Raw genomic sequence first — 13,566 nt, forward strand, 5'->3', positions numbered from 1 at the left:
AGTTCATGTCCTCCATCTTTAATATCATTTGTTTCTCCTTTAACTTTTCTGAATTGTTTTAAAAATGTAGATAATGACTGTTATTGTTTGGAGTAATCTAATATTAATCTCAACAATCTATAACAGAGGTTGCACTTTCCTATTCTTATTTGCTTATGGCTTAATCATTAGCTGGTTTTCTCATTAGCCATTTTGGCTGCTGTGTAGCGATGTTATCTCAGGTGAAATTCTTTCATGCTGTGATCTCTCATCCTCCTGAGCTACAGCTTTCCATAAGATGTTTTCCCAATTGCCTGTATACCTCAGAGGTGGCAGATCAGTGACTTTGCATGTGCCTAGTATTAAAGATCATTTTTCAAAAGGTCTAATTTACCGAGGGTAAATTGCTGTGTTTCACCCTCACTGGCCATTCCATCAACTTTTATGTTATCTATAAATCACTTCAGAAGTGAGTTTGATTTTACTTCTGTATCTCACAACAAGTGTTACTGCTGCTGTTATTGACACTAGGACCAATGTTGTGCTACAGTTTGCACATTCATATTAGACTCATTTACTCCCAAGGCTGGAAAAGCTCTCTTCATGCTTTATATTCTGGATCTAGCTAGCTGTAGGCTGTCTGTCTTCCATTGTAACCTACACAAGAAATCATCTCTGAGCCAAACCTTCTCATCCTTTTACAAGAAGCACATCTCCTACCTTCTGAAAGTCCATTCACGTACTCAAGGAAACAGGTTAATCATTATGTCACCTGCTGAAACTACTTAATGACTCATGCTTCATTTCAGCTCCAGACAGGTTTAGCAGTAAGCAATGTAGCCCCTTTAAAAGCCCTCTCTAGTTACAGAGTGCAAATTATAGCTTTCTTTGACCTAACTACTGTGGGTCCACTTTCCAGGAGATATGCTTGTACCTTATCTGGGACTGATTGTTCACCACCACCAACATTGGTGCAGAGAGTGTAAACAGCAAATATTCTGCTGCTAGCCAGGGACGTCAGCCTCTGTCTCTGAATATGTGGAGGGTCCTGGTTTTGGCTGTCAAGTCTACTTTCAACATGCATCCTTTGTATTACTATAACCGTAACAGGGTCTGCGATCTAGGAAGTATCCTTGTTATTGCTCTTCCTTCAGCTTGAAATTTGAAAAAAATCAGGAACTCAAATGAAGAGAACAACTTGGAAACTTGGGGTGATAATCAGAACATGACAGAATGGTTAAGGTTAGAAGGACCTCCGGCAGTCATCTGGTCCAAGCAAGGACAAGTAGGGACACCTAGAGCAAGTTGCCCAGGACCATGTCCAGGGGGCTTGTGAAGATCTCTAAGGGTGGAGACTCCAGAACCTCTCTGGACAACCTGTGCCAGTGGTCCATCACCCACACAGTAAAGAAGTGTTTCCTGACATTCAGATAGAAACTCTTGTGTGCTACTTTGTTCCCATTGCTTCTTGTACTGGCACTGGGTGCCACAGAAAACAGCCTGGCTCCATCCCCTTTGCACTCTCCCCTCAGATATTTATAGGCATTGATACAACCTCCACTATGCCTCCCCTTCTCTAGGCAGAATAGTCCCAGCTCTCTCTGCCTCTCCTTACAGGAAAGGTATTCCAGTCCCTTCATCATCTTGGTAGCCCAGCATTGGACTTCTTCCAGTACATCTAGGTCTCCTTTGTACTGAGGAGCCTAGAACTGGTCAGCACTCAGGTGCAGCCTCACTCCTGGTGCAGCTGAGTAGAGGGTAAGGATCACCTCTCTTGACCTGATGGCCATACTTTGCCTAACGCAGCCAAAAATACCATTAGCCTTACCAGCAAGGGCACATGGCTGACTTATCTTCAACTCAGTGTCCACCAGCAACCCCAGACCATTTGCTGCAGAGCAGCTTTCCAGCTGGGTGACCCCCACCATGTCCTGGTGCCTGGGCTTGTTCCTCCCCAGGTGCAGGACTCTGTACTTCTTACTGGACTTCATGAGATTTACAGAATCATAGAATCATAGAATATCCTGAGTTGGAAGGGACCCACAAGGATCATCGAGTCCAGCTCCTGGCTCCACATGGGTCTACCCAAAAATTCAGACCATATGACCAAGAACATAGTCCAAATGCTTTTTAAACTCTGACAGGCTTGTGCTGTGACTACGTCCCTGGGGAGCCTGTTCAGGTGCACTGCCACCTTCTTGGTGAAGAACCTTTTCCTGATATCTAGCCTGATCCTCCCCTGTTGCAGCTTGACTCATTTCCCTTGGGTCCTATAGCTGGTCACCAGAGAGAATAGATCAATCAGCACCTGCCCCTCTACTCCCCCTCATGAGAAACCTGCAAACCATGATGAGGTCTCCCCTCTGCCTTCTCTTTTCCAGGCTGAACAGGCCTAGTGACCTCAGCTGCTCCTCCTACATCTTCCCCTCTAGGCCCTTCTTAGGCCTATCTTAGTAGCCCTTTTCTGGACACTCTCCAACAGTTTCACATCCTTTTTGTACTGTGGTGCCCAGATCTGCACACAGTACTCGAGGTGAGGCCACACCAGTGCAGAGTAGAGTGGGACAATCACTTCCCTTGACCGACTAGCAATGCCATGCTTGATGCACCCCAGGGTATAGTTGGCTCTCCTGGCTGTCAGGGCACACTGCTGGCTCATATTCAGCTTGCTATCAGCCAAAACCTCCAGATTCCTCGCTGTGGGGCTGCTCTCCAGCATCTTGTCCCACAGTCTGTACATATAGCCAGGCTTGCCCCTTCCCAGGTGCAGGACCTGGCACTTGCTCTTGTTAAACTTCATGCAGTTGGTGATTGCCCAGCTCTCCAATCTGTCCAGGCCAGCCTCTCCAGCCTCCCTCTGGATGGTTGCTTGACCCTTTAGTGAGTCAACCACTTCCCCCAGTTTCATGTCATCCATCAGTTTAGTGAGGGTGCACTCTATCCCATCATCCAGGTTGATAATGAAGATGTCAAACAAGACAGGACCAAGTTTTGACCCCTGGAGTACTTCGCTCATTATTGTTCTCCAACTAGACTTTGCATGACTGATCACTACCCTCTGGGCCAGGCTGTTCAGTCAGTTTTTGATCCACCTCGCTGTCTGCTTATCCAGTCCATAGTTCAACATGGATGATGACTGATGATGGCTGATGATTTCATTATATAAGGTTATCAGGTTGATCAGGCATCACTTCTCTTTGGTGAATCCATGCTGAATACTCCTGTTGTTTTTCTTGTCCTTCGGGTGCCTGGAAATGGTTTTCAGGTTTAGCTGTTCCACCACTTTCTCAAGGATCGAGGTGAGGCTGACTGGCCTGTAATTCCTTGGATTGTCCTCCTGCTTTTTTTTTTTTTAAGATAGGAGTGACATTTGCTTAACTGCAGTCTTGAGGCACTCCTCCCAGTTGCCACAGTTGAGCAAAGACTATAGAGGGTAACCTCGTAATAATTTCTTGATGCCCTTGATGTCCCTGGACAAATTGAATTCTAATAGGGCTTTAGCTTTCCAGAACCTGATCCCTGGCTGCTCAGACAATTTCTCTGTATTCCCTCCAAGTTACCTGTCTTTGTTTCCACCCTTTGTAATATTCCTTTTTGTTTCTGAGTTTGTTCAGGAGTTCCTTGTTCATCCATGTAACCTTCCTGGCATTTTTGCCTGATTTCCTCTTTGTTGGGATGAATCATTCTTGAGCTTGGAGGAGGTGATCCTTGAATAATAACCAGCTTTGTTGGGCCTTTTCCCTCCACGGCTTTATCACACAGAACTCTACCAAGAAGAGATCTGTAAGATCCCTGCCAAGATCCCTGAAGAGGCCAAAGTCTGCTCTCCCAAAGTCCAGGGCTGTGAGCTTGAATTGTGCCTTCCTCACTCCTCTAAGAATCCTGAATTCCACTATTTCATGGTCACTGCAGCCAAGGCTGCCCTTGAGCTTCACATTGTCTACCAGCCCCTCCTTGTTGGTGAGAATTAGGTCCAGCATAACATTCTCCTCTTTGGCACCTCTATCATTTGGAGAAGGAAGTTGTCATTAACACATCCCAGGAACCTCCTGGATTGCCTATGCCCCACTGTTCTGTCCCTCCAACAGATGTCAGGGTGGTTGAAGTCCCCCATGAGGACCACAGCTTGTGAAAGTGAGGCTGTTTCTATTTGTTTGTAGAAAGCCTTATTTGATCAATCTTCCTGGGCAAGTGGCCTGTAGTGGACTCTCAGTAGAATGTCACCTAGCCTTGTCTTCTCTATAATCCTGACCCATAAGCTCTTGGTCTGCTCCTCACCCATCCCAAGGTAGAGCTCCACGTGTTCCAGCTGTTCATTGACATAAAGGGTAATGCCCCCTCCTCATCTTTCCTCCCTGTCCTTCCTAAAAAGCCTGTATCCTTCCATTCCAACACTCCAGTCATGGGAGCCATCCCACCACACCTAAAATAAAATTAAAGGGGGGGTAAAATTAATGAAAACAAAGAAAGCATGGAACAGTTAAGGTTGCTGTTGCTTTTGCTATCTACTAATATATTTATAAGCTCAATTTAGAGCTCAAAATTTTCATATAGCCTATTGCATTCAGTTAATAACAAGTGTGAATTTTATCGGGTTTCCTGTCTTTCTGGACTTATTAAAGTTGTGGAACTGATTTGAGCTCTTGCCTGTTGCAGTTACACACCATATCTATTTTATTTAACCTTTACAGTACATTGTCTGGAATTCATCATGCCTGTTTCAGGTTTTATTGAAATGTGCATACCACGAATAGGCAGTTATGCCTGACATGTAGGTGTTTTGTCATAGGTCCATGCATCCCACTCTAATATAAAGACTGATTTGAATGTGTCAATCTTTTTCATGTAGCTTGTCATATACTGGAATGCTGTGATGGCCTTGCCCAGGATGTCATCAGCACCATAGGGCAGGCATTTGAGCTTCGATTTAAGCAATACTTAAGGTGCCCCTCTAAGATACCTACTTTCCACGATAGGTGAGTATGGTTGCAGAAGACTGATAAAGAATCTTCTTTATTTTTACTTTATAAAATGTGCTATGGACAAATTTGCTGGAGATGAACAGGATTTAAATGCTTCAAAAAGAGATTTCTGCTGAATTAGCAAAGGAGGGCTTCCCTAATGAATCTGAGAGGAGCACAGTCATTTTAAAAGAATGGACTAAATATGGATTGCACAGTGAAATTACTCAAACGATCGTGTGTTTTCCATTGTGGTTAATATGGAGTGTTCGATGGCCATGAATGAATATTATTTGTCACATTTTGTCGTTGATGTTACTGTGATAGCAGCTCTGTCAATTTAGATGAAGTGAGCTAGAGTTGCTGGGCTTCCAAAAGGACCAGTGATGTTTCACTACTTCTGGTATTAGCTGGGGTAAAGGTTTTAGGGATGCAATGTATCATAGACAGGCTTTGACTGCATTGTTCTCTAGAGTAACAATGTCAAATTTGTTGGCTTGCCTACGTTTAAAATACTGTGGTATAGCCTTCTGTTTCCTTTAGTGATCTCTATTTTTATCATGGATCAGTATATACTCACTAATATTAGAATAAATCCTACTTCTTACATAAGGGTAAAATGAGCACGTGGTGAATATTGAATGCTATTATTTCTATCTGGAAGCATTCTGTACTCACTTTGGAATGGTATAAATGACTGTTAAATGTAGACTGAAAGCACAGATCCTATCTCATGACTTCATGAAGTTCTTCAAGATTTACAGTGCTGTTAGAACAGACATAGTTAAACACAATGTTTTAGGGCTTAGTCAGTCAATCAAGTAATAATATTACAAATGCTACTGTGAGTTTGTTCATGGATTATTTAATGGCCTTTAAAGCTAAGTAAAAAAAATCCTTTTTTCAGACTAAAGAATTTCATCCATTGCAAAGCGAGCTTTAGAGAAAATTTATATAAACAGGGTGTCTGCTGCATGATCCTGACCTATGATAATAGCCGAATTTTCAAAATAATATGCAATACTGATCCTCACACAGGCAGTCTTAACACGCTGAAAGTATTTGTAAGTGCTTTGCAAGTGAGGCACAAAATCAAGAACTCACTTTCTTACAGGGTGCAGAGTTTTGATGAGTCATGGATGGAGGAAGAGAGTGAGGCAGCAGAACATCCCTATTACAACAACATCCCAAATAAAATGCCCCCTCCTGGTGGTTTCATTGATGCCAGACTCAAAGCAAGGATTGCCACTGCTGCAGACACAGCTCAGGTCAGTGCAATTGCATCTCTGCCCTCTTGCTGATGGATCCAAAATTTACATATACATATACATATATATAACATATATATACATATATATAACATATATATATATATGTATATTTAAGATGGATTTATTTGGAACATAGATGTGTGGCTAGTTACATATTTAATGGGCATTGAAGATCTAGGAGACAACAAATTAGGCATGTTCAGAACAAAGGGAGTTGAATTCTTCAAGGTGTTAGGAAAAAAAAAAAAGGGGGGGGGGATTCAAAGAAGATAAACCCACTGAGGGTTACAACATTTTAAAGAAACATATCTGTCTCAGAGAGTATGAATTAAGAGTGCACACAAACTAGAAACAATTTGATAGAGAAGCTTTTAAACAATCTAATACAGTCATTACTAACATTTCATTATGTTAATAACTCAGAAGCAATTGGTATTAAGCCAGGTTCCTAGGTAGGTCTTTCATCTCACATTGAACTGAAGCCATCTTGGATATTTCTACCAGCATTGCTGTCAGAGGTTTGACTCCTATCCATATAACCACTTGAGAGGAGTTTTGAGATCCAGTCCAACTCTGTTTAAGTCTAGAGGGGCCTTGTCTGAAGAAAACATACTCCTGTCAATATCTAAGTGAGTTCCCTGGTACCAATGTGAGTCTTTCAGCTCATGTTTTGGAGGGTGTTTGGGGTGTCTACTGATCCCATGTGTAGTTTCTGAGAAATGGTTTTCCCAGCCACAGTTTGTCAGGGCTGCCTGTGTGGAGACAAACATACTGAAGGCGATGATGTACCGTTTGGGATTGCAGGGGTTGATAAAAGCAGGAAGGAGGGAAGTTTTCATGAAGGTCACCAGTAATGTCTTACTCCTACACAAATGTTTTTCTGAGATGTATATTCTGACACAATAATGAATTGGAAATAAAGAGTGGGAGTACACAGAATACAACCAAGGAAATTGTCAAAGCCACTCATAATATATCAGTGTTTTAATGGTAATTGCAATTTTCTTTGTACATGTGTCCATTCTAGTCTGCAGCAGGAGTAGGAAGAGAGCGAATCTATTACCAAAGTCGTCACTTAGGAGACAAATTCAATGAAGACTGGCATCATGAGCCCATTAAGCAAGGTGAGCCTTACCATTTTGGCTTGTAATGTAGCAGGATGTCTTGGGTGGGCAAAGCACATGAATGTCTGATGCCTTGAAAACTTAAGTCAATAAGCTGCACTTTGTTGATCCCCTTTGTCATGAATGTTGGTGTTGATATCAGTGAAAAGTGTTTGGTAAGTATTTCTGGATGAATTATTAAATGCACACCTTCATTAAGACTTACCTTTTGCAGAACACTTCATATACAGATTTGCCCCAAACATTCAGCTATCTAGCTTTTCTGAAAAAACCTGTCTGAAAAGTTCATGGTATTTAAAGACAGGCTTTTGGTCTTTTCATAAAATCTGACCCACTAGGATATGCACAGTGGATTTTCCAAAAGTAGGGAACAAAGTCAGAATCTTTTTAGGAATGTACAACAATGCACATGTCTGCATATAATCTGGGCTCTACACATAACAAATACTGCATGATTTTCATTTTGCTGTTTATGAGTTATAAACAAACCACATCAAAACATCTGTATCAAATTTGACCCCCTCCACCTTTATGTGACAGCTTTGAGGTGTCTTGGGCGGACTGTTTCTTTTCAAATGCCAGAATATGTTGTCTGTTGTTAATGTGCACTGATTTGGGAACTTGGTTGCATTTCATCCCCAATGAGTCCCCAGCTAATTTGAAACTCACAGTCTTGATTTACAAAAAATCCCTTTTCTCCTGAATAATTAAAAATAAAATTCACTGAAACACTATTATGACTACTTTCCTCAGCATTTTTTTTCTATTAGGTCCAGCAGTTACTGTCTTTCTATCTTCCATTCCAGGGAATTTTAAACCTGTGGTGATGGGTTTTGACATCATCTGTTCATTCGAACAACACTATTATGTAAAAGACAAAAAATAAAAAATAAAAAAAAATAATCAGCATCTCTTGAATTTTCCAGGATCTCTGGATATTTATAGTGTGCCAGAAGGGAGATCACAAGTAACTCCAACAGCAGAGATGCCAACTTACGTGAACACTCAGCATATAAATATGGAAGCTCTATTGGCACTTCAGGCAGATGCTGAAAGTACCTTCAGTGGAAACACAGATAATACCAAAGAGAGTAGCCCTGGAAAGGATCTGTTCGACATGAGTGAGTTCCCTTCCTTTTCACTCCCTTTCTAGCAAGAGACTTTATGCATTAATTCTGTATAAAAATAATTCTAAAATTCTCCAGATGAAATTTTAGTATCCCTGGTGGAGTCACAGTGAGCTTTAGAATTCATGGTGGTTTCATATCTGTCTGAGATAAAAATAAGGCTAGCCAAAGATCTGAAGCTAATTTGTATTAGATCTGTGTTAAGTTGCAGTCTATGTTATCCATAGCATCATGGGTAACTGTGCCAGAAGGAAAATAAATCGAGAGCCCTGTCATGCATGATAGTGAAGGAGTGATTGACTGGAGAACTAGCTCCTTGCCTGTCCTGTGAACTTGTTCCTTGGAAGTCAATGCATACTGCATTTGACTTTGTGCAACAAGGAAATTGAGAGGTAAAAGTAAATTCTCTCTTCCTCCGGATAGGTCTACAGCCCTACCTAGCCATTTATTTTAACTTTGAAGTCAGCTTTCCTGGAATCAGTGTCACAGCTATAGTCTTCAAATAAAGTTTTAAGCATCAGTCTTAATTTTGATGCTGGTGCTACCCATATACAATGTTTTCAGCCATGAGCAGATACTTAACAAAAGGTATGGGGAAAGCAATTTGATGTGTAGAAAACCTTCCTTGTTGTTCTATTCGTCTTACTTCCATTCAATTGCTGACACATGATTTATTCAATTTAGTTCATATTATTAAAAGGCAGTGAGACAAAGCAGTTGGTGCCTACATGTTATTCATGAAATAACATACCTACATTTCTATTATTTCAGTCTACATGAAACAGTCTTTCTGGCTTGTTTTTGCTGAGATATGGCTCTATTTCCACAGCATAGAAAGATTTTGAACTGAAAGAAAGGGGGAGGCAAGAAAAGTTAGAGAGTGCACCTATCTATCAATATAGATCTAAAATGAGAAAAGTCTGCTGACTGAAATGATGGATGTTAACCGTAATTTCTAACAGCCATGCCCTTAAAACATGGACAAGCTTACCTCTATATTATATACATTCTTTTCCTAAAAATAAGACAAATTGATTTCTCATCTTGCACCTTGCATTAGGCTTTATTGACCATTGGATCATAAGGGAAAACTATTATCAGAAAGTATGTCAACTAGCCCAAAGTCAGTGGCTTGTCAAGCTAGACATGTGGAGTAGTGCCGACTGCAACATAGTGAAGACATATATATATATATACACAAGTTAGATTTAAGAATTATCTAAACTGTAACAACAAAGTATGTATTCTATCTCTCTGAGTTAACTTCTCAGTGACCCCACACAAGCACGGCTACGTACCCCTAGTCTCTGAGCAGTTTACTTTGAGCATGTGTATTACTTCACACTACTGCTCTCGTCAGATGTTCTTTAGTGAGACCAGTGGACACAGAACAATATGTCTTTTTAATATGTGCTAGATGGCAAGATGAAAATCTAAAAGTGCAAATAGCATCTGGTAGGTCAGTAGAGCCTATAATGAAACATACGCTGACCTATTTACTATTTCTGTAAGACTGTTGAGGTATGTAATGACACCTCTTTCCATTCCACTCTAGGGAAAGTAACACTGAGTTCAGGATTCAGCTGAAGTTTAAAAGATTACTTCCCAAGGGCTAATTTCAATTAGGTAAATCACAATAAAGGTATTAACCCGTCTCTTTGTCCCAAAGTCCTCTTCCTAGGCTGAGGTTAGGAGTAAGCTGAGTAATATATAATCATGGATAATGGATAAATGAATACGTTGCTTGAAGAGAGACCAGATATGGCTATAATGACTTTGGGTACCCATACTACGCAATTTATTTTAAATGAAACTGTCTGATGTAACTGGTAGGGCAAAAAGGGAGCTTTGCCCTGTACCAAAGCACATAAATACAGCTGTTGACAGTGGCCATTACTGAAATGAAATCAGTACCTTTCAAAAGTTCCTGCCAACATTTACTCTTGATTTTTATCACTGTCTTTGTGTGTATAACACACGTTTTTAACATATTACACTCCTTAGTCTTAATACATGACAGATCAGTAAGCTTAGCTGTATGTCTTTTTTTTTTCCTTTTTTTTTTTCTTTTCTTTCATGAAGATAAAGGAAAGTGACTATAACACAGAATAAATCCAGTTAAAAATGTATGGAATGTCACTTTTTTTTTTTTTTTTTTTTTTTTTGCAACATGATTTAACTCTGAATTATCTTGCACTTCTTTCTATTTGTATAACCAGAACCATTTGAAGATGCCCTCAAGAACCAAACTCCTGAGCCTGTGTTGAATAAATCCACTTCCATTGAATGTACTAGTCCTCTTTTATCCAGAGCTGCTGACTGGACTACAATGCAAGAGCTAAGTACAGAGCCATGGTATCAAGGCGAGATGAGCAGGAAAGAAGCAGAACAGCTGTTAAAGAAATGTGGAGATTTCCTTGTGAGAAAAAGTACCACAAATCCAGGTTCCTATGTGCTGACAGGCATGCAAAATGGACAAGCCAAGCATCTTCTTTTGGTGGATCCAGAAGGAACCGTAAGTGCTGATTACAGAGTAATACAGGCGCTTTCTGACTTCCTGTATTTTCTCTGAATATGTGTAAACTTGTTTACAGCTTAGCCACAACTGATCAGAAAGACAGCTTCATGTAAGGTGTCATCATATCCATTTCTCTCCTGATGCCTAGCAGAAGACATACTGCATGCATACACGCACATTTCAGGGCTAGCAGAAGACCTCCTGCATAACATCTGCAGGAGGCCTCAGGGACCTGGTTCCCTATCAATGTCAAACTTTGGCCACCACATTATTAACTTAGTCAAAAGTGTAGCTAAGCCCCTTTTTGGTCTTCTAGCTGAGAAGTTGCTGGCAGCTGTGCATGTTCAACCAGTGTTTGTGCTGGGAATTTCCACATGATCTCTGTCAGTGAGGACACAGACCAGGCCCCCCAGGCCATCATGTTTTCCCCCTCTTAAGGCCAGGAGACAACTGGAGTAAAACTGTGCCACCTCTTTGCCACATCGGGGTAAAATTGCTTCATCTCTTTGCTGCACAGGCACTCCTTTAGCTGATGAAGCTTCCCAGCAGCAGAACAGCAAATGAAAAGAAACTCCTGTTTCTGCATCTGTCTGTCGTGCTTCTGGGGAAGCTGAGCCTCACCTGAGAGAGCATTGCCACACATTTTATTCTTGTCCCCTGGTAGCTGACAGACAGCAACCCCTCTTCCTCTCTAAAGGACAGCTTTAAAAGCCGGAAAGTAAACGAGAAACTCCTGGAAAGGAGGTGGCTTTTTGGCATCTATTTCATCTGAGAAGCCTGCGGAAGGAAGGCCAGCAGCATTACGGCGGTTCTGCGGACTACAACACCGCAATGCCCACAGTACTTGCCGGTCTACTTACTTACCTTCGCCACACGAGGGCAGTCAAAGAATGTTTTTAACACTTTTTCTGCGCCATCTGCCAGGTCCCGGGTTTGGCCAGGACGCCAGGCCCTGCGCATCTCGGGGAGCGGCCTCCTCTAAAATTTTGGCGGCTGTTTTATGTCATAATTCCCCCTTCAAAATAAATGCAGAAATAGCTGCTACAAGGTGCGGGCATGTCTCGCCAGGAGCTCTGGAAGCCAAAAAGTAGATGTGATATCTGCTGTTCCTCTCGCTGGCAGGGTTTTACCCAGGCCTGTGACAGTTCCTGTGCACCATCTCGGCAGCGCTCACCGGGTGTTTCTGCTGCTCTGCATCAGCTTCAGCTGGCTCGGGAGGCACCAGTCAGTGACGACAGCGTTTTCATATCTGTATTTAGGTTAGCTGAGCTGTTTGTGTGATTTGTGGGGTCCTGACACAGCTCCTCAGCAGCCTTGTTTGTGACTTGTTAGAGAGGAGAGTCGTTCATAAAACGCTGGCATGTGGCAAGCCTCAGCAGCGCCCCAGTGGCATGCGTTTTTCCTGCTTGGCCTCTGTGATTATTTGTAAAAACTGGTTCATACAGAGTGCTTGAAAGTCATTTCACACCCAAATTATCAAGTGGCATGTTACAACTCCTCAAGGTGTGTGTTCCAGAACAGTTAACTGTGCTGCCGCTTCTGCTCTGATCCAGCTCACAAAAGATCTCTAGTTTAGATAAGGGATGCGTAAAGGTGAGTACTGCAGGCTTTCTACTGGGTTTAGGATTGAAGCTTGAGCCGTGGTGATGATGGTGCATAGTACTGAGGGTGAGAAAGCTCTCGCTTGAGTTGAATGGGCTGAAAATGTGTTAGTTTGAATATAGGTAATGAAAGTTCCTGATGTTTTAAAGATATCTTAGTTTTGAAAAATATAGCTTTTAATGATTACAGAAAGTGTTGTTTAAAAGTAGTATGTTTGAGAAAGCATGAGAGCCAACTGGTTTTCTTCAGCAACACTGCTAAATGCAGACTCAGAAAATAGCATAATTTGCCGTCGGTGTTGTTTGCTGCTTGCTTTTCCTGTGACACTGTGTCCCAAGTTCTTGTAATTTTGCCAGAACTTTATTGTGAAGACTGAAATATTTCAAGCAGGGTGCCCACTGCAGCATAAACTGTTTTTTTGAAAGTTTTAACGAAAGTCATTATCTGTTTTCTGTTCTATGATTTTTTAGAAACATTCAATGAGAATAGATGACATGCTTCATTTTAGAGCAGTGTTCATACAATTTTGCTTGAGACATTGTAGAACTATCACAACACAAAAGCATTATCACAACTTTGCTCTGCATGTGGAAGCTGTATGCCTTAAGTTATTTTAAACATAAGAAGGAAATGTTCTGGGAAGATGAGGTTATATAATTAAAGATAATAAAGATTAAATTAAGTTAATTAAAGATGTTTTGTAATACGAATTAGGTCTTGGCCTACCCTAACTTTTGACTGTTTTACCTTGTAATATCAGTTTTCTCTTATTACAGCTGTAATAATTCACTTAGCAGGATTCCAGAGCAGAGTACTGATAAATGGGCTGGAAAAAAATGACATTCCGTACCCTAAATTGTTTCACTTTCAAAGGCCCAAGCATGTGCCATGCAGCACTGTGCAAATTCAAGCCAAACACAAGTGGTGGATGGTTCACTTTCAGGGGAAGGGAATTTCCCAGTGGGCACCAGAGAAGGTTTTTTT

At 41.3% G+C, this 13,566-nt stretch overlaps 1 protein-coding gene across 1 annotated transcript in view; it reads left to right on the top strand.

Annotated features, from left to right (window-relative positions):
- Positions 1 to 13,566, top strand: part of SHC3 (SHC adaptor protein 3) — a 68,192-nt gene that overhangs the window by 48,070 nt on the left and 6,556 nt on the right. The window contains exons 7-11 of the mRNA XM_083815994.1: positions 4,829 to 4,955; positions 6,055 to 6,208; positions 7,239 to 7,335; positions 8,262 to 8,456; positions 10,682 to 10,977. Of these exons, the coding sequence (XP_083672120.1) occupies positions 4,829 to 4,955; positions 6,055 to 6,208; positions 7,239 to 7,335; positions 8,262 to 8,456; positions 10,682 to 10,977 (869 nt within the window). The remainder of the gene's footprint in view (positions 1 to 4,828; positions 4,956 to 6,054; positions 6,209 to 7,238; positions 7,336 to 8,261; positions 8,457 to 10,681; positions 10,978 to 13,566) is intronic.

The sequence above is a fragment of the Anser anser genome (assembly GCF_964211835.1).
Source record: "Anser anser genome assembly, chromosome: Z".
NCBI lineage: Eukaryota > Metazoa > Chordata > Aves > Anseriformes > Anatidae > Anser > Anser anser.